This window comes from Geospiza fortis, unplaced genomic scaffold (assembly GCF_000277835.1).
Source record: "Geospiza fortis unplaced genomic scaffold, GeoFor_1.0 scaffold206, whole genome shotgun sequence".
NCBI lineage: Eukaryota > Metazoa > Chordata > Aves > Passeriformes > Thraupidae > Geospiza > Geospiza fortis.
In genome coordinates, this window is record NW_005054311.1 from 7,405,146 (window position 1) to 7,428,540 (window position 23,395).

General features: G+C 38.1%; 1 protein-coding gene across 2 annotated transcripts in view; it reads right to left on the minus strand.

The window, feature by feature from the left end:
• INVS (inversin) overlaps window positions 1-23,395 on the minus strand; it is an 83,030-nt gene that overhangs the window by 252 nt on the left and 59,383 nt on the right. For both annotated transcript variants that reach the window (XM_005419339.3, XM_031055628.1), the window contains 8 exons: window positions 21,713-21,942; window positions 20,585-20,691; window positions 17,195-17,407; window positions 10,161-10,462; window positions 8,036-8,840; window positions 3,736-3,968; window positions 2,655-2,735; window positions 1-520 (listed from right to left, as the gene is read on the minus strand). The exon at window positions 1-520 ends at the window's left edge or, in 1 of these variants, runs on beyond it. In XM_005419339.3, coding sequence (XP_005419396.1) covers window positions 405-520; window positions 2,655-2,735; window positions 3,736-3,968; window positions 8,036-8,840; window positions 10,161-10,462; window positions 17,195-17,407; window positions 20,585-20,691; window positions 21,713-21,942 — 2,087 coding nt within the window. In that variant the 3' untranslated portion in view covers window positions 1-404. The remainder of the gene's footprint in view (window positions 521-2,654; window positions 2,736-3,735; window positions 3,969-8,035; window positions 8,841-10,160; window positions 10,463-17,194; window positions 17,408-20,584; window positions 20,692-21,712; window positions 21,943-23,395) is intronic.

Below are 23,395 nucleotides of genomic sequence, written 5' to 3' on the forward strand. Positions count from 1 at the left end.
TGAGGTAAAATCAAACATTGGTCTCTCAGAACTGTAGTGTCTTTAGTACAGTTTCCCCCTTTTTTGAAATGCCATTTGATGAACACATTCAAAATTCTTACTTTTTGCAATGGAAAGCTTTGATTGCCTCTACAGTGTTATTGCAATACTGGGCTTAGTGCTTCATTTTCTGTCTTCAGATGCAATTCAGATTTCATCCTGTGTTGATAAAGAAATTAACAGTTGCATGTAAAAAACAGTTTGTACACAAAATGAGTCCAGCTCCTTAGCAGTCGGCTTGGCATGTAATGCTTTGATAATACCAAACTGAAAATGTTCAAGTTTAATACATCATAGATGGCTTATACATTATGAAAGATAACAGCTGTACCAGAATGGATTTTAAATTCCAAACATTGTTTTGCTTAATGCTTCAGTCTTGTATTTTTTGGTTTTGCAGCAGTGGTTGGTCTCATGTTGTATGAAAATTGCCTTGATTTTCCCATGTTCTCCAACAAATTAACACACTGTAAGTTGCTCACTGTAAAAGAACAAAACAGTTTTGATGAGTAACCCTAGTGGGTGAAAAGCAGCTTCAACTACACTGTGTTCTAGATTTCATAAGCAGCAGATCTGCTGGGAGCAGAAAATGCCTTTTTCCTGGCATCTCACTGCTGATTGATTGTCTCCCAGTGGAGTCTGGTTCCTGCAGCACTGGGTACAGCTTGTGTGGAACACTGATGATGCTGCTGCTGCCTGTGGGACTTCAGCAGCCTCTCATGGGTGCACTGAGGTTCGCCCGCATAAATGAATGTAGGGCTCCAGCCTAACACTACATACTCTTGGCTGAATTTGCTGAAGAGCAGAAAGAGAGCACTGTGTTGAGCAATCTTTAGCAACATGAGGTAGGCAGTGGGCTCTTTCTAGAAAGTCAGGGAAACAAGTCCAGGGGCTTAAGTGAGTGCTCTGAATTGCTCATGCAATGTTTTTTTAGTTCCTGTAAGGTGCTACAAATATTACACGTTTTCCTTGCCCAGGTTTGTAAAGATTAGCTGCAAACATTTCAATGCTTTATTCCAAGCTGGAATGGGATAAAGGGTCATCCCAAGTGCAAATCCAAATGTTTCATTGAGGGTGTGAACTCAGCACATCTTAAAGACTCTTTCTAATGCCAAGAGTTGCAAAACCTGCTCCTTTGCAACTCTGAACACACTTTAATGTCCACAGTGAAGCAAAGAACCAGGCTGTCTGGTTCTGCTGCAGAGCACCTCTTTAAGTGCAACTTGCTGAACTGACAAAAGGAATCTATTTACTTTTAAAAAGCCAAACAAACTAGAAAAAGAACAGATTTCAAGTTCTGAAATATTTTAATTGTAACAATCTTAAAGGGCTTATTTGCCAGAATATTCCAAAGCACTTACCCCATGCCTGTATAACCCATCCCTTTTCTACCTGTCACCCTTCATACTGAACATTTCCTTTGCACACCCTCTGCATATCCCCCCTTGCAAAGTGTTTGACTGAGTTGGGTGTCAGTCTCCATTACAGATTTGACACTGCACGCTTCTTCCACGAGCTCTGTGAACATTAAAACTTGGGCTGACAGTCAGCCTTCACCTTCCCAGATGTACCTGCTGCAAGGGAAGAGTGAAACTGAGCAGTCCATTCTGACCTACTCCAGGCACCTACGTCAGAAACGGAGTATTTGGCATTAGCCACTGACAGCTCTGAACTTTTCCAACAAACGTAATGTTGTCATGCACAAAGGCAGGCAGATGAAAAACATGTTATTGTCTTTTAAGTAAGGGCTAAAGTTCCCTGAGCTCCTATTAGGTGAATAAAAGTAGGCAGTGTTCTAAAGGAACTGGGCAGAGTTCCTATCACTAACCTATTCGTCACCAAGTTATGAAAGCAAAGGCCACTCCAGCCTCAAGAGAAAGCCTTTTTATTTCAGGAGACAGGGAGATCTGTTGTCCTGAAAAGTTAAACGAAAACAGCTAAAAGCTCTTTTAAAATTTAGATTCGTATCTGCATGAAGAGGTGGCAATCAAACACCGGTCTGGTCATGCCTCTTAATTAAAACAGTTCCCAGACAGTGAAAGAAAAAGGCCTCTGTCTCTTCTTAGCGGGGCAGAAATTCACCTACAGTTTTAGCAAACTCCAGGTTAGGTCCACTGTTGGATTTCCTTCTGACTTCAGAGTTGTGTTAAACTACTTGGAAAATATATTTTACTTTTCTTTGCAAATTACCTGAACTTCTGCCTCCTTGAAGCAGTTGCTGTGTTCCCATCTAGCTGTGGCCTGTCTGTCTGAGGTGTGGCACAGCCAGGAACACCAAATGCCCAGCAGGGCACTAAACCGTCACATGGTGAAGCACCAACATTTGTCACCGCACACTGTGGTGTTGAAGCACCACAGCTCCCAATCCCAAGTAAGTCCATAATAGACTTTAAAAAGTCTGACAAATGGCATTTAGTAAAGAAGTTTTTCATCCAAATCACTCAAGGATAGAAGCCCAGAAGTGGCAAAAGAAGTGTGCAGGCACAAACAGTTTGGCAGTAGTTACACATTTTAATAAGACAGCCCAGTCCTTAAGCAGATTGTTTTCTTATCTAAGGAGAAAACAATCTCAGGTATATAAACATCAAAGTATTCTTAAAATGGATGTGTCCTACCTGAGACCAGCTGCATATCAGAAAGTTTCAGCTTAGAAGGAGGTCTTGTTGACTGACACACTTTGCCTTCCTGAGAACGCCCTTTAACAAACAATGTGAACAGCTGTGTGTTTATCACATAGACATGTAGTTGTGCATAGCTGCAAACTATTTCAGTAAGCTACAGCATTATTTTATCTCATTTTTTATGGGGAAACTCATGAGACATTCCATATGACAGAAAATCATGACAACCACAACTGAAATTTAACTAATGTTAAAATACATCTTGCTTTTAGAAAAAAAAAAGTTGCTATAAAAAAAAAAGAAGGAAAATAAATTTATTAGCTTTATTTATTTTGTCCTTTTTGGTTCTCAAAGCTACTGAGCCATGATAGAAGTGACTTACCACCTGTTAAAGTACATATGGTTAGCATATCCTTACTCCATCAGTGATCCACACTATAAAGGAACTCAAGGTCTAGAAGCAATACTTTTCCTCTACCTTTTCTTGCAGATGCATTACTTTGCATGTGCATATGTTCAGACACACTGCAAAGCAGTGCAGAATTATAAAAGACAATATCTTGCTCTTCCCATAAAGAGCAAGATATTGTCATGTAGTAAAGATTACATCTTCATACAGGAAAGTTATCAACATGGAACATAGTATGAAAATATTTTTAAAACAGTACAAAACACAAACAAAAGTTTAAAACAATGCTTTAAAAAACCAAACCATGATCCAGACAGCCATTCTGCATGGATACAGACAGCTCTCCCCAGCTTAACTGCTCTGTTCTCTTTCCACATTGATATATGTGACCAGCTCTGGCAACAGAATTATTTGATTGCTCAAGACCTGTGCTGAAACAATGCTGTGTGGGGATTCAAACAGCTTCAGCAGCAGCCATTTTAAATCACTGAGTTGTTTGGTTTATTTAACCTGAAACAGAAATACAATTGCCCAGAACACCTATGATGAATTTTTATAAATAGTTAAAATTCTTAACAATTAGGAAATAAGTGCATAGGTGAATACATTCTGTTATAAAAATAAAAGCATAGTTATACAAATAAATCATAGTGAAAAGAAAATTACCATATATCTGCTTTAGGATGGACTGCTTGCTGGTTTTTATGGCTGAGCTGGTTTTGTTTACAGATTTCAGATTTTTACATGAAGGAACTGATTTCAGAGGGCTATGGTTCAGCTGCTTCTTCCAAGCAACGTGAATGAAGAAGGCAGCTGCCTCTTGTCTCCATTTGTCTTCATCTTCCTTGCAGCGCCGCTCAGCACTCAGGAGCTGAAACAACTCCTGTCTTAGCTGGTAACTAGAGAGCAGAAAAGAGAAGAGCACTTGTTTTAGGTGACCTGTTTTAACTTCTGTGCTTTCCACACATCAGTTCACATGGTGGATTACATGAGTAACTGGGAAAACAGAACTCCCACTGATGTGCTAAGTCACTTGGATGAGAAATGTTTGTTCAGAAGAAAAAGTAGGAGTTGGGTTCAATTTTGGATGCATCCATTATTTCACATAGTTAGTAAAGATCTGGCATTACAGGTATCAAAAGTTACAGTGCCTCAACATCAGCTGATCAGCTGCTTTATAAATAGAAAATCATCAGAAGACAAAACTATAAATATTTATTGTAACAGTATAATCAGTACCGCTTCCTCATTTTCACTATATTCACATCTTAGTAACACCAAACTTTCTCATGTGCCTTAGCACCTCATGTCCTCAGTCAATCAGTGCAAAAGACAAACCAAATCTGCCTCCTGTGGGTTCCACTGCACATTTCCTCTGCAGAAAGCTCAGCTGCTCTCCACCCCTCCTCTGAAGATGCTCCCCTCACCTTGTTTTCAGCAATCTGTGTTTTTTCCCTTCCCTTGAAAGGCTCCCTGTCTTCTGACCCAGGTTTGCCCCAGCTGCTTTGATCTTACACACAGTCACATCCCTCTGTGAGTGGCAGCAGCAGATTATGTGTCCCTCACACTCTGGTGGCAAATGGCACCGGCAGCAAGGAGCTGTTTGGGGATTTTTTTCCACTGGAATCGGATGTAAGTGTTCAATCAGATATCGGCGTTTCACGCTCACAAGTCAATTAACTGGCTTAGCAATTAACTCTGAATCCTCCCAGTACAAACCTGTCACAAATGAGCATTGAGTAACACTTGTAAAATATTAATTATAAGTGTTTGGTAACAGGCCAAAACACATTGATCATCATCCCCTCTGGCATTCAAAAAGGCTTCTGCTGGATGCCTGGTGAAGCAAAGGAGGAAGGAGAGAGAAAGAGGTGATTGTTTCTGTTGCTCCCTCTGCAACAAGTTCTAAATTAGAACAAAAGACAACAAGCCAAATACAAATTGTTTAAATATATGTTCTAAGCCAATGAGCTCCATAGTTCAAACAAAGCAGCAGCCATATACAAAAAAATGAGTACATAAAAGCACAATAGAATGCCAAAGGGGGATGATATGCTCCATTACAGCCAAAATAATTTTAAACTTCCAATAAGCTTAGTGAATTACCTCTGAGAAATTTGCTGGGTGAGACAAACGTATTTAATCTTAATTTAGTGAAGCTTCAGAATTCAGGCATGTACTGTTATGCAGCTCATTGAAGTACATAAATGCAGGCAGCAACTGCATCTTGTCAGGGCCTGCAAGTTGTGAAGCACGGTATGAATTCACAACAGGAGTATTATTGAGATAGAGGGAAAAAATGATCAGTCTTCTTAAATAATATGCCACTTTTAACTTTTCAACAGGGTAAGAAAGGAAAAGAAAGTGGAGAGAGCACAGTTGCAGTGACTTGGTAACATAACTTGAGCTAAGGATGGGTTAAGTGAATACTTAACTGCAGAAAAAACAATTGGGGAACTGTTTTATACTGGAGCAGAAAAGAATACTAAGCTACTCTCTTGGAATTCAGTAATTACTGCCAGATGCCTTTGCTGATACGTGACATGACCCATTCACAGTCACTGCACCTTTGCACCCAGCTGTGATTTCAAGTTTGCAGAGAACTTCTGGCAGTTTTTAGCAACAAGAAAATGACTGTGAGGTTCTGACACTGAGAAGATGTAGGCAGTTATCTGTAAAGCAAGTGCTCTATATTGTTTTAATTCAGCTCTCTCCTAACAGATCATTCTGATCCTAGTGAGAAAAAAGGAGAATGGGACCAAGTTTGAAACAACATGAATCTGACACAGTGCCTTAAAATATACTTGATGCTTAGTCAAGAAAACTATGCACATTAAAGAAAAGTGGAATATCCACGTGCAGAACAACAAAGCTGGCAAGTGGTATTCTCACTCATTGTTACAGAAGCTGTAATCTTAAAAACCACTGCTGGCCAAAGTATGCACACAGCAATAATATATATAAAAAATACAGCTTGACTCCAGTGGGAGAACAACAGTGACAGCAACCAACTTATTTTGGCTTCCTGTGGGCCCTGGAGCATGGTACAGGCCCTGGTGCCCCCCAGGAGAGAGCACAGACACAGAATCTGTAAGCCTCACTGAGCAGGATAAGCAATTAACCTTTGGCAAGCCACACACCTTAGAATATACACTTTTGAGAAGTACATCTATAAAGTTTGCAGATTTGGGAATTGAAACATTCTCCTGAGAACAGCAAGTATAATACACTTAAGTAGACCAGTACCACTCTGCTGTTGTGTTTGCCTTCAATAAGTAAATCAAGACTATAAAATTTGCAGAGTGAGACAAATGCATTTAGTTCTAATTTAGAGAAATTCCAGAACTCAAACAGGTACTTCTACATGTTTCTAATGTAGAATTACACAACAACATTGTATAATTTTACTACTGTCTACTAGCACATGCTATTTATCATGTGCAAGTTTGGAAGAAAAGCAAACACAGGACTGTGGAAGAACTGCCAAACTAATATCTCCTGCAGCCTTGCAGAATTTAAGATCTTTGTTAGTGTTCTATGAGTTCTTGCAAACAGAACAAAGATATTTACTTTTCAATATTAAGTATTTAAATAACAAATGTAACTTAAACACTCTCTAATCCCCACAATATTCAAAATGCAAAGGGTTAGTAAGTGCATGCACTTCTGGGAGAGAACACACACCATCCCTGCTTCAGCAGGTGCACAGTTTTGAAAGGCCTATCCAAAATCTGTAGTGTGAATGGAATGCAGATTTCTGTGCAGGTAAGGCAGCTTAATGCATGGCTTTGGATCCCAAATCTTGTGGGGAAAATTGCACAAGCACTCACTACATGAGGTTCTGCTTTGTCTTAGAGCCACAGCAAGTGCCTGCCCCTCTGTGATAGAGGATTTTAAACTGGTATTGAGTGAAAGCAGCAGAGCCAGCAGCAGCATCACTTGCAGAAACACTCTCCTAACCTACTCCTGGTTTCCTTTAGCTTTTGATATCTGAGTGATTTGAACCCGTAAGACAAGAACAAGGGACCTACATCAGAAAAGAAGGCCAAGGAGCAAGCAGCAGAGAGAGCAGAAGTGGTGGAACCCTGGGAGAAAAAGTGGCTGCTTTGCTTCACAGTTCACAGGAATATGGCATGGAGTCACAGAACCACAGAGTGGTTTGGGTTGGAAGGATTTTTAAAGACCATCTCATCTACCTTCCTTGCCATAGCCAGGGACATCTTCAACTCAGAGTCCACCAGAGAAACTGTTAAACTAGAGAGACCTGGAAAGAGTATTAGCAAACATATGCAATTTATAGTTTTCTGCATCCAGTGAAATCAAAGAAAGTTTAAATAAAAACAAGAAATAAGAATAATTTGCATATTATATACCTCCCTTACATACTCTTCCTGCCTGTTTTGATAAGAAATTAAATATTAAGGAGCATGTACTTGTAGAATGAATGCATTTCTGAGGCTGAAACTCACACATTCATGAAAGCAGGATAATGTTGTGGAAAGCATTCTTCTGTAGAGCAGTTGTTCCTGCTTAATCAAGGTATTCAAGCTACTTTCAAGTTTTGTCAATGAACACTCAAAGCGCCCAAACATTCTGTGGTTTGATTATCTGGTTAAATGTTAGGTCAGAGCACAATTTCAAGTACGTCACTGAACTCCACGTTTAGGCAAATCCTGATTTGCACTCTCTAAAGAAATATCAGAGCTAGAAATAGAAGTTTAACAGTTTCTCTGACTATTAAAAGTCATCACTTATCTTGCATTTTTTATGAACTTACTAATGTAATTCTACACCACTGGAACCCACTTCTCTTTGTGTGGAGAAAGATTATTGTGGAGAAAGATGATTAACTGCCTTGTTTAGCACTGGCAATGTTGTAAGCAAAATAAAGCACATTGCCAACAAGCCTAGTTTCCTTTACATGTACTTGTATCCCACTCTTTAGCCCCTGAAGCAGTAATCTTACCTTCTCCACGTCCTCTGTATGACTGTCGCAGCGTAGTTCTTCTTCCGAAAAAGCTCTTTCCTTTTTCTTTCCTTTTCTATGATCTGCATTCGAATCTCTACAGGGATTAGTTCAATATTTGTACTTTGCCATGGAACAGAACATAACTGATCATCAGCATTCCTGGATCCAATCATGCCTGTTTTTTCCAAGTTCAAACCATCATCAGAAGCAGAACATGCTATTGGGTTTCTTGGCACAGTCCTGGTAGGTTCTGCCTCAGCAGACAATAATGAAGAGGCCTTTTTTGCCATTTCATTGTTTCCCACTTTGACAGTTTGTTCTACAGCATGCAGGCTGTCATTTCTGCTGCTTACAAACGCTGTTTTGGCACTTCCTGGTCTACTAGAACCAGCTGGTGAACATCTCTTACCATTCACCTCTTTGTTTCTGGGTTTCTGCTGGTGCCTTTTGCCTTTGGAAGAAGCTTCACCCAGCTTGGAGTTTTGCGCCATTCCACCGGTACAACCGACATCGCAGAAGAGCACAGCCCTTCCTTCACCATGGTCCCTCCTGCCAGAGGGAGGCTGACTTGGATCCTTCAGCTTCTCCCCAGCACTGGCAGCCCTACAGGCAGGAGCAGAAAGCCTCCTGCTCCTCCGCGCACAGGCATCCGTTGTGTCGACAGCGTGCTCCTTGTGCTTCTCTCCGTCCGGCTCCGCAGCAGCTGCAACCTGAGGTTTCACAACTTTTCCTCCCTCGTTTGCTTTGCCACACTGGAAATGGACACAGCTTGACTTGCTTTTGATGTGTTTCCTCAGTGAATCTTTAGACAGAGAAATTGAAAACAAATTCAGTCTCTGACCCAGCAAAACATAATTTATGTCTCTGATTTTTTTGCTAAGTTACCTTTGGGGCAGACTAGGATTCACTTAAATGAGCAAAAAAATGTGAGCAGGAAGAATCAGAAGAGGACATGATTGCCTGTCACAGTAGAGTCCCAAGTGCCTTCATTTGCCTAATGTTTTACAAATGGTTTTCTTTCTAACATTACATTTGAGTTAGATGCCTGAAAAACTCCTGCTCTATCCACGATGTATCCTGGCACAGGGTAACCCACTGACCCAGGAAACTCAAAGCACTTGGCTTCTCAGTACTTCCCTTGACAACCTGAATGAAATTATCAAGTCCTCTTTCTCCCTTGCTGCTGGGTGATCACTGCTTTTAAGTACTCTGCTGAGGGTGACTTGGAAGCCAGACTGGAGTGCAAAACTGAAAATTCCCCATCTTCCATCCACCTTTCATTCTGCTTGGAAATTAACAGGAGAATGACAAAATAGACCAGAGAGGGTGAAACATAGCAGACAGGATGTTGCAGGGTAGGTAGGAGGGGAAAAAGAAAAGAAAGAGATCTTTGATATACTGTCCAGAAAATCATCTGGATCATCCAAAACCTGATGAAATTATACTATATTTGTAATGCCTTTACAGGATACCCTTTTGACTGGATAACCAGATCAGAAAACACCCAACAACTGAATCACAGTTTTCACAGCCCAAATGGTCTAAATTTATATTTCATTCCAATACAATGACCAATGAAGTCCATAAAAGTTTTGGTCACAAGAGGATTGATTAAAACACCTAATGAGAACTGACTGTACAACTTCATGGTTTGATCCTTGTTCCATCAACTTTCCTGGCATAACTTCAGTAACAAAAAGAGAATGCATACCTAACAAAGGCATAGCATTCTTTCAAACACCATTTGGGTTGAGCAAGAGGATAAATCTAGCTTAAAAACCAGAGTCACCATTTCTCCATTTACATTCTTCATGTGCACCACAGATATTTCAAATATATTTAATCTTATTTTCTCTGAATGGTGCAACTAATAGAACAATTGCCCACAGCCCGTTTTCACGTATTCTAGGTATTTTTATAGACATCATAAGACACTGTACTGGTGCTTTTCACTACTTCACCCAGAGTAAAAGAATCTGTATCTAACTCTACCCTGCTGCACAAATTGCTCAAGTGATGAAAGAATATGAAATCACAGAAAGACAAAATGGGTTCTATATATAAAATAGCCCCAAGAAGTGGACAAAGCAGACAAACAGCACAATTTAAAAAGATCACAAACCTTGCCTGATCTTATGACCTTCACTCTGAGGCTCTGCTGACAGGCAGCTCTCCTTTGGGGTCCCTTTGTCATGGCCAGCTTTAGGTGAACCTCTGCTGTTTCTCCCTGGCTGGATCTGTGAAGCATTGAGGGACAGAAGCCTCTTGCTCTGTGTGTCAGCTGCTTTGCTGGGTAACCTTGGGACACTGGTGGCCTTCTCCCGATTTGTGGGATTCTGTTGTACCTGAAACTTGCTTTGTTCCACGTTCTGCATCCCTTTCTGCAGCTTGGCTTCTTTCCTCTTACTTTCCTCTTCACGTTTCCTGCAATTATGGCCCATATCATAAGAATTTTGAAGATTAAATCTTAGGAGCATGTATCTAACTTGAACACACTCCTCTCTAAAAATCTGACTCTGCCACAACAAATCCTTGATTTGACATTTTTCAGTGAGAAAAGGACACATATTGCACTGAAATGTCTCAACTTGATCCAAAACAACAACTGACTTGCAGCTACAGCCTGATGAAGGTTAAGTCCCTGTCAGCCAGCTGCCCATTCAGTTTGCAGTTGTTTTGACTGATCTTAAAACACTCACTTATTGGAAACAACTAAATTTAGGGGTTTTATAAACATACAAAAATTAAAAGCAGGATTTTAAAAAGAATCACGATACTAATAACTGTGTTTGCAATTATTAATGAGCAATGTTTTCACGTGAGTAGTAATGCAATGCACTGTATTTGAAAAGCAAAAAAATGTAACAAAAGACACAATATCTTTGAAAATTATTTTTTCGTAGCTAGATGTGTCAGTTAGTACAGACAATTATAAACCAACTTTGAACTAGCTACTGGTACTAACTTGCTGCTATGCATTTGTCATTGGTGGATAATTAATTTTACAGAAACATTATATGTCATTTAAGTGACAAATACTGATAATATGAGATGTGAACTTAAAAATTGTGTGCACATAGTATGCCAATTACAATGGTAACATTTGGATTTCCAGTATTAAATAAGTCATGCATCTCTTAATGGAGTAGCCCTAAAAGAGAATTTTGGACAAACTCATGAAAGGTGCATCCATTGAATAAAATTTTGCAGCCTATTTTGAAATATAGTGGGCTGTCACTGCACTTCATCTTTTAAATTCTTGTTCCTACCAAGCAGAATAAACCCAACAGCACATGGCAAATGTTACATCCCTACTCCCACTGAACTCATATTTACAAATGAAGCCCTGGCTGTTGGATGAAGTGACACTTTTCCTGTTGGAACGGACAGGCGGTAAATGCCGTATCATGTAGCTGCCTGGTATTTTAACTTGCCTCCAGTGCTCCAACACAGTGTGCAGACTGTTGCCACATCACCTCCCAGCACGGCATGTGACAGGTGAGTTATGCAGCACGCCAGCCCCGGCTCCTGTGAGCGGTGTCACTGCCAGCGCGTGTCACTGCAGCGCAAGCTGCCAGCCAGGAGCCCTAACTTTATCTGTCAGTGCTATCTTATCAACTCTGCTCTGCAGGAGAAGCTGATTGAACTTTGCACCTGAAAAAGCTGCTAATTGATCTAAAAAAATACACTCCTGTAGCAGCCTGGGATTCAATATTCCCTCTGGCATGAAAAAAAAAATTGGCTGCTTTCCATTAATATTGGCATTCCACAACCGGACTATGCAGGGATGTTGGGACTGTGTACAGTATGGATCTCACTGCCATTACTGTGCTATTTGAGCTGATAAATCAGATCTTGCTATTCACAGAATAGTAATTTTCTATTCTTCACAAGAATGGGCAGCCTGTTACCAATGTCTTCCATTCAGGGTATTAGAAAAGGAAGTGTGAGATGGGCTGTGTGATACACAATCAAGCTGGAGCAACCTGCACTCCTCTGATGGGCAGATCAACTCAAAACAGTAACTTCAGCAACCAGTACCAGTTGTAAAGTTATTGAAATGACACAAGACCAGAAAACAAAAAGTAAAGAGGGTTGTTTTTTTCTTTAAAGGTTTTATCTGTGTGCTATTTTTTCAGGTTAAACTGAAGAAAGAATAAAGGGAAGGGATTTCAAAGCTCCCTATTCATAAAGCATCATCACAATTGTCACAGTACAGCTGAGTTGAATAGGCTCCTGAATACATAAGACCCTCCCCTTGTGTTTTGCTTTATTTAATCAGAAATTCAGTTTGTATTACAGTGAAGGATCTCTTTGAAATTAAAATTTCTAAGTTTTACTGTTGTCCAATTTGAGAGGCTAGGTTTCATGAACAAGTGAAGGAAGTAGACAGGATTCTAACTTCAGGGCTCCCAGTCAATCTCGAGGTTCTGGCAAACCCAACAGGATCCAAATCTGGGCTCACAAGTTAGACAGCTACAGCTCAACAGTGGAACAGAGCTGGCAGGCCAACATTTTCCATTGTAAATGCAACACAATTTTGTCCTGAATGGTCATAAGCTTGTATTTTGTTGCAAAAGTGAAAGAATGAAAACTGAGCCTTTAGCAGATGGAAAGGAACAGTTTCAGCCTTACACATACATTTGTGAAGACACAGAGATGTCTTGAATTTTTGATTCTGCTAAAATGAATTCAACCTTTTCTATTCTGTTAAAAATAGAAACTTAACTTTTTTATCTACACGCTGAAGGATATTTTAAAGGAGCGTGCTTTTAAAGTTATCCTTGCAGAAAACCCCCAAAAACTTACTTAAAAAATCTCAACTGAAAATAGATCTCCAGGTCTGATCCTATTACTGGTAGAGCTTTCTCTGGACTATGAGCAGTTATATTTCATGTTGTATGAACAGCATCTCCTGCTACACAATCTACCATGAGGATTATTTGCAAAAGAATGATACCACTGACTCATGATGTGTTCAGATTCTGATCTATAACTATCTTTCAAACTCACAGTCCTTAATAAAAATGTTAAGACAACAGTTATTTTCGGTCCAGTATTCCTATGTTGATGGGTCTTCTTGAATGTGTAGAGCAGGGTGTTAGTTCTTACCTAAGTACCTATTTTTTCCTCAGTCATTTCTTGTATGTATTTTACCACCATTCTGATTTCTAATTTAGTTTTCAATGTGCTTACAATCTTCTGCATCTTGGTGCTATTTTCAAATTCAAATTTACTTCTTAAATGAAAATACAAATTCATTATGGATTTATATGAAATTCTCATCAATATACACTTCGAGTTTAAAGGTGGCAAATGAGAAATTTCCCATGAGGAAGTATGAAGGGTTCAGGCAAGTCTGAATGACAGCTACTGTTTCTCCATGGCCACAAAACTTGTTATTCGGACACAAAAGAAAATTGAGTTGGTTTGATGTAATTTCTTCTGAAGTGTAAAAAAAATCCCACAGAACAGTTCAGTCTACTTAGCATCTCTCAGGGACCAACTGTTTCTTTACTCTTCCTTTTCCAATGAGTATGTTTACAATGTTTTTTTGTGATACCTACCTCACATCCTTTGTCAGTTCTTATTTAGCACCTCAGCTTGTTTAGCTTTATCATTGTATGTTCTTATTACTGTCAATTTTAGTAATTACATCAAATTTCCAATATGTGCTTTCCCTTTTCAGGTTGCTGAAGAGCTCATTATTTTCTCTGCTGCCACACTCCCCTATCTTTTCTCATCATGCAGGGCTAACCACCAGTCTTCTGAAAAACCTCATAATCTACTTGTACTCTCTTGGCATGAGAACATTTTTCTGAATCTACTGAAGGCTGTTTAATTGAACTGCTTATTTTCTTCCTGTTCTTCTCTTCCTAAACATCATGAGCTACTTACTCACTTTCATCCATTTCCCTTTCACATCCACATTCTCAATCAGTTTCCTTCAACTTGCCAGAATGAAAAACAGAAGTATGGATTCAGGAACGCATCCTGAGAAATTGAAAGGGGAGGTGAACAAATGAGGAATGAGTTCTGCAGCCCTTTCAAAACTCAATACATTGGAAATTAGTTTTCTCTGAATATGTTTTAAACACGTAAATATTATTTTCTTTAATACTTGGTTTTGCAATAAGTAAACCAAAATCCTCTTTTAATGTCTGGAAGGGATCTCAGGAAGCCAGCAAGGCTAACAGGCCACTCAAAACAGGGTCAGATTGGGTGGCTCAGGTTTTTATCCAATTATGTTCTTGAAAACCTTTATGGACAGAGACCATACAACCTGTTTGGGTTGTTCTACTGGTTATTGTCCCAAGGTGAAAGAAATTCTCTTTATTTCCAGACAAAATCTCTTGTCCCAGCTTTTGCCTGTTAAAAGTTTCCCAGAGATCAGAAACACCAACCAGACCATAGCTCCCCAGATTTTTTTTTTTTGGCCCTTTTTGAAGCTGGGTGCAACATTTTCTTTCCTCCTATCACAGGGAACTCTCCCTGGTCTCAGAGATCTTTCAAGGACACTGGAAAGTGACCTTTTAAGGGCATCAGTTAGTTCCTTCTGTACCCTTGGATGCAGCCAGCCTGGTCCCATGGACTTGTCTGGGCTGAATTCTCTCAAGCCTGACTTAATCTTTATTCACAGCTGGCAGTTCTGCTCCTCCTTGAAGCAAGTCCCTGAGGAAAGAGGCCTGGGAGATCTTCTGGCAGCCTGAGGAACAGAAGGCGTTGAGTGCTTCTGCCGCACCTGTGTCTGTTGTCACTAAATGCACCATTCAGCAACAGACCCACACATTCCTTGTTCAGCCTTTTACCGATGCATTACTACTTTTATTAATGTAGAAGCACAAACTCACTTTGTAACCTGGAACATTTCTTTGAAGTCTCAACCCCATTTGAGTTTTGGTGTTTCTGACACCATCTACATGCCCAAGCAATGCATTTACACTCTGCTTTTGCAGTCTGCCCCAGCCTCTGCCTTCTGTGAACTGCATTTTTACATCTGAGCTCTGTCAAGGATTCCCAGCTTACCCACACTGGTCCACTGGTGTGTCTCTTTGCTCAGTGACATAACAGTGTGCATGTTGTTTTGGCCTTCATCAAACTTCATTTTATAAAATACAATTTCTTTGATATAGGAGAAAACATGAGAGATGATGTTTCTATAGAAATATTTCATAGGCTTTAAATACAGTGAATGTAATTTTACCAGAAAACAATACAGGTATGAGATGCTGGGTGACTTTTTGTTACTGTAAAAAGGAAAAAAACCAGAACAGACTATCTAAACCCAAGTAGATTTAGGAGTGATTTATCTTAGAGAGACTCTCTAAAGCAACATATTACAAAGCAAGTTTAAATATCTACACTGACATAGTTGGGGAGAGGTGTGTGTCTTCAAACTAGGAGTTCACCATCATTCTGGATCTCCACATAATGTCTCCTTTTATCTGGAGACCAGATTTTTAAACACCAGCAGGGATAACAGTTTTCTGTATGCAGGAACACCCTGGCTAATTTCAGCTGTGGAATGCACAGATGGGGACGCAGAATGATGACAACATAATGTCCCCTTCAGTTTATTACAGACCATAAAATTGCAATTAAATAAAATTTGTAATGTGACAACCTGATTTGCTTGTACACTCCAATTGTACTGTAATTCTCTTTTTATGGTATTTGGTGCACAGAGTTTGTTTCTATTGTTTTCAAACAAATCAACAACAGCTAAGGAAGTTTCAGAAACTACATCAAAAACTCACAAAGGAAAACTATTATAAAAATACCCCCAAATTTCCATGAGGCAATTCTTTTTCATTTAATCTTCTTCATGGTGGATCAGAGATTCTTCTAAAAATGACTGTCATCACAAAGGATAAAACTACCTCATTTGGTAAAGTCAGTTGTGACCACACAGCAACAAGCAGAGCTCTCCACATTAAAAGTAAGTATTTTTCAAGGCAGCTTCTCCATGCATAGTTTTGACTTGCACTGATTTCAGCAGAAAAGGCAAACAGTAGGAGAGCTACAGGTTACAACTTCAGGATGTAGAGATGTGAGTAAGAGATGAGTTATCTGGTGTTTCTTTAGCTTTGGTTCTTCCTGGGGAATAATAATTGTTTTATAGTAGCAGCAACCAAACCCAATGAAGGGCTGACTGGCCAATTATGCAGAACATCAAACTTCCAAATTTGATACAGAGTGGAGTGCAGCTGAGCTTGTCTGTGATACACAGATGCAGCAAAAATACCTCTAGGTGCAATAATTGTGTCATGGGGTTTTTTTGGTATGATCCCTCTTTGACAAAATAATACTCCGAAATCATGCAGAAATCTTTTCAGACTGTTATGTTTTTTTTCATTTCAGAATCAGATTTCTTCAAGAGAAACCAGGTGCTAATTTCATACTAAGAATTTTAAGGATAAACTCCAAGGAAGCAATGTATTGTGATAATCATTTATGTACCTTCTGATTTTAGAATTTCATCACTGTGCTACCATCACCACATTTAAATTGGGCTGAAACTCAGCCAGAACCTACACATCTTGCTGACAACAATTTGAATTGCATATGTTAGTTAGCTGTAATCCAATATAACCAATTCATAGGATCTCTCTAATTCAAGACCAGAAAATGTAAGTGCAGAGAATAAGGCCCAAAATGAAGCTGCAAATAGAAACCAGGAATTCAGGTTGCTAGAGAAACATTAAGTTAAGCCTTACTAAACCAAGCTTTCCCTGGTTTGTTTATGGGTTTTTTTCCTCAACTACTGATTAATTTCTGTTCAAAACAGAATAGGCAAATAATGATAGGCAAATAATGATTTTCACTACCTTAAAGTGAAAAATGTTTTCCAAGCAATTTTATCATACAGAATATCAGGCAAAGATTCATGGACACTAACATGCTATTTCCTCAGCTTTTGGTATTTTGCCTTGCTATGCTATATTATACAAAGTTTGTTATTTAAACTGGGATTATATGGAAAATTACTTCCATCTGTCTATGGTTATATGGAAGTTATATGCTTCCTTTAGTTTCATTAATTTTACCAAGAGGAACAAAAACTGATGAACAACAACAGATAAAATCATGCACAGATAAATACAAACTTACAACAAATGTCTATGTGCTGTAGTAGGTTTCAAGTCTCAGACTTACTTGGCAGCAGCATCTTTTCTCAGCTGTTCATGTTTCATTAAAAGATTCTTCCTCTCTTGAAAAGCCTTTCTAACTTTGTATCCTTTGTAGACAGCCTGAATTTTGAAAGCAGCAATATCCTGAATGGCAGCTATGGACAGAGCCCCGTGTTCTAACATGAACTGAATCACTTCGTGGTGCTCGCCAAGCAAGGCATAATCAAGCGGAGTATATCTAAAAAAATCCAAAAAGCACAACAATTACTATTGATCTAGAATTCTAGCTATAATGTTTCTTCATCCTCATTTCATAAAAAGCAACTTCTAGCATCAAGACAGATTAAGCACTGTTTCAGTAGGCTGTTTTTCTCATATTTTTAGCCATTATTTTGCTACCTTATTCATACTACACACAGTGTTTATGTTTAAAGCTTATTTTGGTCTTCTAATATGGAAAGGGGAAGAGGTGGACCTGAAGTATTTTGACTAAATCTCCCAATGCCCCATCCACAACGTTAGCTGCTTTAGGAAAGTGGTCTTTAAAATGTGTTATTGAAGTTTTCATACAGAAATATAAAAAAAAAGTAAGTTCAAACATTTTTGTGTTATTTCCATATGCATTTAAGTTCTAGAAATCGACTGTCAAATCTGGCTTAGCTTCTATAACATCGACTGAAGACACTATGACTGACACAGCAGCAGGATTAGATCCATACAGAAGGATAATATATTTTTAAGGTACTAGGAAAACTTAAGTCTGTTTTCAAATGGACACAGGTGGACAAAATATTAAATTGCTTTGGATTTTAATGGTAGCAAAGACACCTAGGTGTTTTTCAAAATAATTCCCAAATTTCCCACTGTCCACATGGGAGCAAAATCTATCTCCCTCACCAACACTGAAACTTCAGGGAAAGACATTTAGTGACTGAAAATTATCAGTCACAAACCATAATCAAGACCATGTAACATAAGACTAGCCAATAACAAATGTCAATGCATGTGATAGGGAAAATTAGGGCTCTTGCTGATGGTAACTTGCTGGGACACAGTGCTGGTAAGCAAAGAAAAACAGACAGAAAGCACAATTGGACCTGCCACACAGCAATGGCTTGATGGAAGGATAAACAGCATCTGAACTGAAGTGTCTGCAGGAATAAAGACAGTGACATAACATGAAAATTTGGATGCCAAGGTGTGCTGCTGATAGCATTTAAAGAGATACAGATTTTTGATAACAGAAATGGGAACTTCACAAGGAATGTTATTTCAAAAAAACGCTAAATGATTATCCTAATTTTGAATACTTTAAAGACACAAAAGATACTAAAGTAAACCATATGAAGTTTACTTTAGCAGTCATGAAGATCCAAATTTTTAAATGTGGATTCTCTAACTACATCCGAGCTACCTTTGAAAGTAAAAAAAATCACTTTAATCAAATCTGAAGAGGGGTTTTTATGACTGGACACTTACATACTGTTGTGTTTGTACACAACACACTGTTGTGTCTGTACAGACTGACATCCCTTGTGTCAGTTCAAAGCCTGATGTAAATTTCCTTTTCCTTTGGTTCTCTCTAAAGCAGATAGCTTTTAAATCAAGCTGGCTTCACAGGGAAGCACATGAAGAGATCAGCCATCAGCTGTTATAGGCAATTTAACATGAAGGTGGTCAAGCAGCAGCTTGATGCACCCAGGACATTAAGCTGGATTACAAAATAAATTTGCAAAGAACAACAAACCCAATACCCTCCAGATTAGCACTTGATCACATATCTGGCAAGCAAGCAGAGACTTTAAAATTCTTGATGCAATCTCAGCTCTATCTCTTCTCTAATCTTTTAGTTATAACCACTTTGCTGAATTTTAACTGGTATCCATACTACACTCTAAGAAAGTAAAGAAGAGAAGCTTTTTTCCTATAGGAATATTTGGGGGAAAAAAAAAAGAGCCACTACATAGTGAAATTGTTACTGATTAAAAACCAATTTCATCCAATTACAGGTGAACCATATCCATGAGGTTATTTTTCCTCTCCCTTGCAACACTCAACTTGATTTTCCACTTTCCAAACTTTCAATCTCTTAACAATAATACAAAGTTTGTAGATATTTATTAAGATGAAAGTATGCAATTTTTATATGTATTTTAGGAGAATTACATTGAAAGATTGGTCCATCTAGAAATATTGGGGATCTCTTTTGCTCTGCACATGCACTAGTGCTTATCAGCAGACATTTGGAATGCTGCTAGTTGTATTTTGAGTAATCTAGATTTACACATTAAATATATATTAATTCCAGAAGGGAAGCAAAAATATATACTATCTGAATGACTGTGATAAACCACAGCTAAGGTCTTTTCTTGACATTTGAGCATCATGAGTATATTTCTACAAAGTAAGGATAACAGCAGTCTCCAATCTGGCAAAATTATGGCTTTTAATCTTACTTATTAAAAGTAATTTAATTAAAACTGTTTATTCAATTTTCTATCAAAAATTCCTAAAGAGAGCCTTGACACTACTTAATTAGAAACTAGTTACACTTTCATTTTTGTTTCTCAAGAAAAAATAAGAACAGAAAAGGAAGAGACATCTGAGTGCTTTAAAGTGGAGAATGAAAGAAAAATGATAGGGGAAGAAAGCAATTAAAACCTGGGGTTAAGTACAGAACTCTCAAATTGAAATATGAGGTTGCAAAAGCCTTAAGTTATTTAAAATGCTGAAATATTCAAATTTATATGGCATGATGTTCATAATCTTATAATTATGAGGAGGTCATCTACTCTAAAAAAAGGCATTAGAAATTTCTGCTAATAGTAATTACCTTCATGGGCAGGTGACTAATTCAAACCCCACAACTCAAATCACTTTTAAAAATCTATTATTTATATGTCAATGAAAGACAAAGAAAAGAGATGCAAATGTGCTGTCTCTTTATGATTATAGGGGACTTTTTTTTTTAAACCAGGCCTTTAGAGCACAGGTAACCACCAGGTACTTTTTAAAGCACAATATTACATTTCTCCCATTTTCTTTCTTCCTGCTGTATTTGTATCAAATACAAAATTCCAGTCTATTCCAACAGCAGCAGAACTGCCTTTTCATCCTTTGGCCATATGTATCTGCCATCAACTCCATATAAAATGAGAAAGATTTTTAATATTTCCAACAAGACTAGAGTGAATAAATACTTCCAGAAGATGGTTCAGAAATATGAAAGTTGCAATGTCTTAGTTAAAGAAGGGAACTTTCACATCAGAAAAGCTGCTTACACTGAAGCCCAAGGTTACAGCATTGCTTTGAGATACAAGATGAGGATTCTCTTGCAGCATGGGAACATTTAACATTTAAAGGGAAGGCAGCACTTTGGCACAATTACAAAATAACACCTTGAGACAAGCAGTACCTCTCCTCACTGTTCTCCATGTGATTGGGGAAAGCATCAAAGCCCAGCAGCAACTTTATAGCATCAAGGTAGCCATTGTTACAGAGCCAGTGCAGGGCAGTTCTGCCCTGTAAAACAATAGAACAGAACAAAAATAAACATTACTCCCAAACTCTACCACGCCACAATTAAAGTCATAAATCATAGTGTAATTCAATGCTCTTCTGGACATGAAGAACAATTAATTCTTCTAAATAAACTTCCTTGTTAAAATAAAAAGAACACAACACTTAGAAAATGGATTTTTTTTTTAACAAGATTTCAACACCAGTGCTTTTTCACCTAAAACAGATGAAAAGCAACATTAGAAGACTAGCCTTAGAGTTGCTTTCTTTGCAGTAGATGTACCATATGCTCTGTAGGACTCATAATGAAAAGCACATTTGCATTACCTGGAATTAGCTATGCCCTATGACAAATAGCTACAGAAAATTTCAATAAATTGGGTGAAGCTCTTTTGACTGACGAGGTTCTACTGACTTCTGAGAAATTATGTCATATAACAAAGAAATCTGTTATAGGTTGCACAATTATTCTGGCTCCTTATTTCAATTACTGCCTGAATAATGGCACAAAAGAACAAATAAACCAATTAGGTTCTTTTTTTTTTCTTCACCTGGAAGAGTGATACATACGTAGGTATTTAATGTGGACAAGCAACTGAAGCAGTAATTGTCCGATCTCACTTGCAGTACCTTTCTTTCTTTCTTGCTCTCTCTCCCTCTCTGTTTTAGAGAACAGACTAAAATCACATTCCTATGTCAGCTGTTAATAAGGAATTATAGAAGAATTCAGATCATTAATATGACTCCTCATATGATCACACTTCGATAAGGAAAGACCAAAAGTGATCTGGGAAAATACCGATCTTCAATTCATACTACATATTCAAATACTACTTTTCTTTCGAAATTTTAGAAGTGAAGGCTTAGGGAAAATGACATCAGGATGCATTTCCTTTTGTGACAAACAGCAGCACAGATGTTTCTATGTCCTGTAAAGGAGAATGACTTTGAAGAAAAGGAAAATATTTTGATTTATGGTTGTTCTAAAGTTAATGATATACTTCAGTGAAGAAGAACAACATACCTCTTTATCCTGAATATTTGGATCTGCATTGTTTTCCAGCAGCACTACCATGCAGTTAATGTAACCTCCATAAGCAGCACACTGCAGAGGTGTTCTACCTGCATAATCCTGCACATTAGGGTTGATTTTATTTTCTATCAGGATTTGGCACACATCAGCATTTCCTCCCAGGGCAGCCCAATGAAGGGGTGAATGCCCATCCTGGTCAACCAGATCTACTCTTGCTCCTCCTGTAAAAACAAATACATTTTTGAGCACAAAAAGAAAATATTGCTGAATGCTAAGAAAAGAGTGAGTTTATGCTCAACTAGAACTTATTTCATAAACTGACAATTCAGAGAAGTATTTCAGAAAGCAACTTCAATTTTGTTACTCAAATCCTAAAACTAAAACCAAAAATAATTTGGAATTAAACAGTTTCAAAGAAGGTCAGACATCTAACTTTTTTACAATCTTCTGACTATCCTCTAATATGCTTTAGAATATCCAGACTTCTCAATTGCCTATGAAAAATCTATTTTATTTGCTTCAGGTCTATGAATTTTCAGTAGAACCTTTCTTTCTTGACAACAAAATAACTTCTAAAAATTAGATTTCAGATGAAATGTCTTTTTAAATCTCTAAAGCAGACAAGATAAAATAGTCACAATGTAATAATAATTTTTAAAATAAGCTTATTTTTTAAACGCAAGCACGCTAAGACTTTTATGCAGATAATCAATGTCTCTATATGTTCTTGCAAGATGTAAAAATTTTGTACAAAAGGAAAACTCCACAAATACAAGAACTTGAGCCAACCAGCAGCAATGACTCCCTATATCATAAAATATTTAATTAAACACAACTCAGATTCCAATAGCCAAACCTCTTGCATCTACAAAAGCTAAATGGCATAGGAGTGGGGGGAAGAGCTTAACAGGAGGTTAAAACGTGCCCAGCAGATCATGGAAGGAAGAGCACTTTTCAGTAAGAAAGGCTGGTTGATGAAAAACTTGCAAACTTTAGCTTGGATACTTCATCTATCCATAGGTGGGATAATGTCTGAAGCAGGAAGGCGATGTTTCTGGGAAGCTAAAATGACAGAATTTTGCATCTAAAATGCACTGTTCTTTCATTGTAGTTCTTACCCTTCAGCAGATATTTTACAATTATCTAAAACTGTGTACTTTGTCAAATCCTATTTTGGTCTACAAAAAAAATACTGCTTTTAAAAAACAACCAGAAAAAAATATTAATTTTTTTGATATCTATCTACATTAAAAAAATAAAAACTCACTTTAAAAGTCTTAAAAGAACCCTAAAAACAGTCTTTCACAAAAGTGAAGAAAGCTTAATTTGGTCTTATTTACTGAGGGGAAAAAAATCAAACAAAAACAGAAGAAAGAAAGGACTTGCTGGGGGAAGAGTTGGTTTGAGAGACTAGAATGTACTTGTAAAGGCTTGAACAGAAATGAGCTTTGAAATGAACAATCCCAATTTTGAAAGTTTTGTATTTAACACTTCTAGCCATTTATGCACAACACTGATAATCTTTTAGATTCACAAGGGAAATTTACAAACAAAACCTGCTTTAAGGGAAGCAATTTCCTACCCCTATCTTCCTATCTTGCTCAGCTGTTTATTTCCCATCCCCACAGGAAGCAGCAGCAGAACTCTTGGACAGGTTTGGAAAGCCCTGAGAGC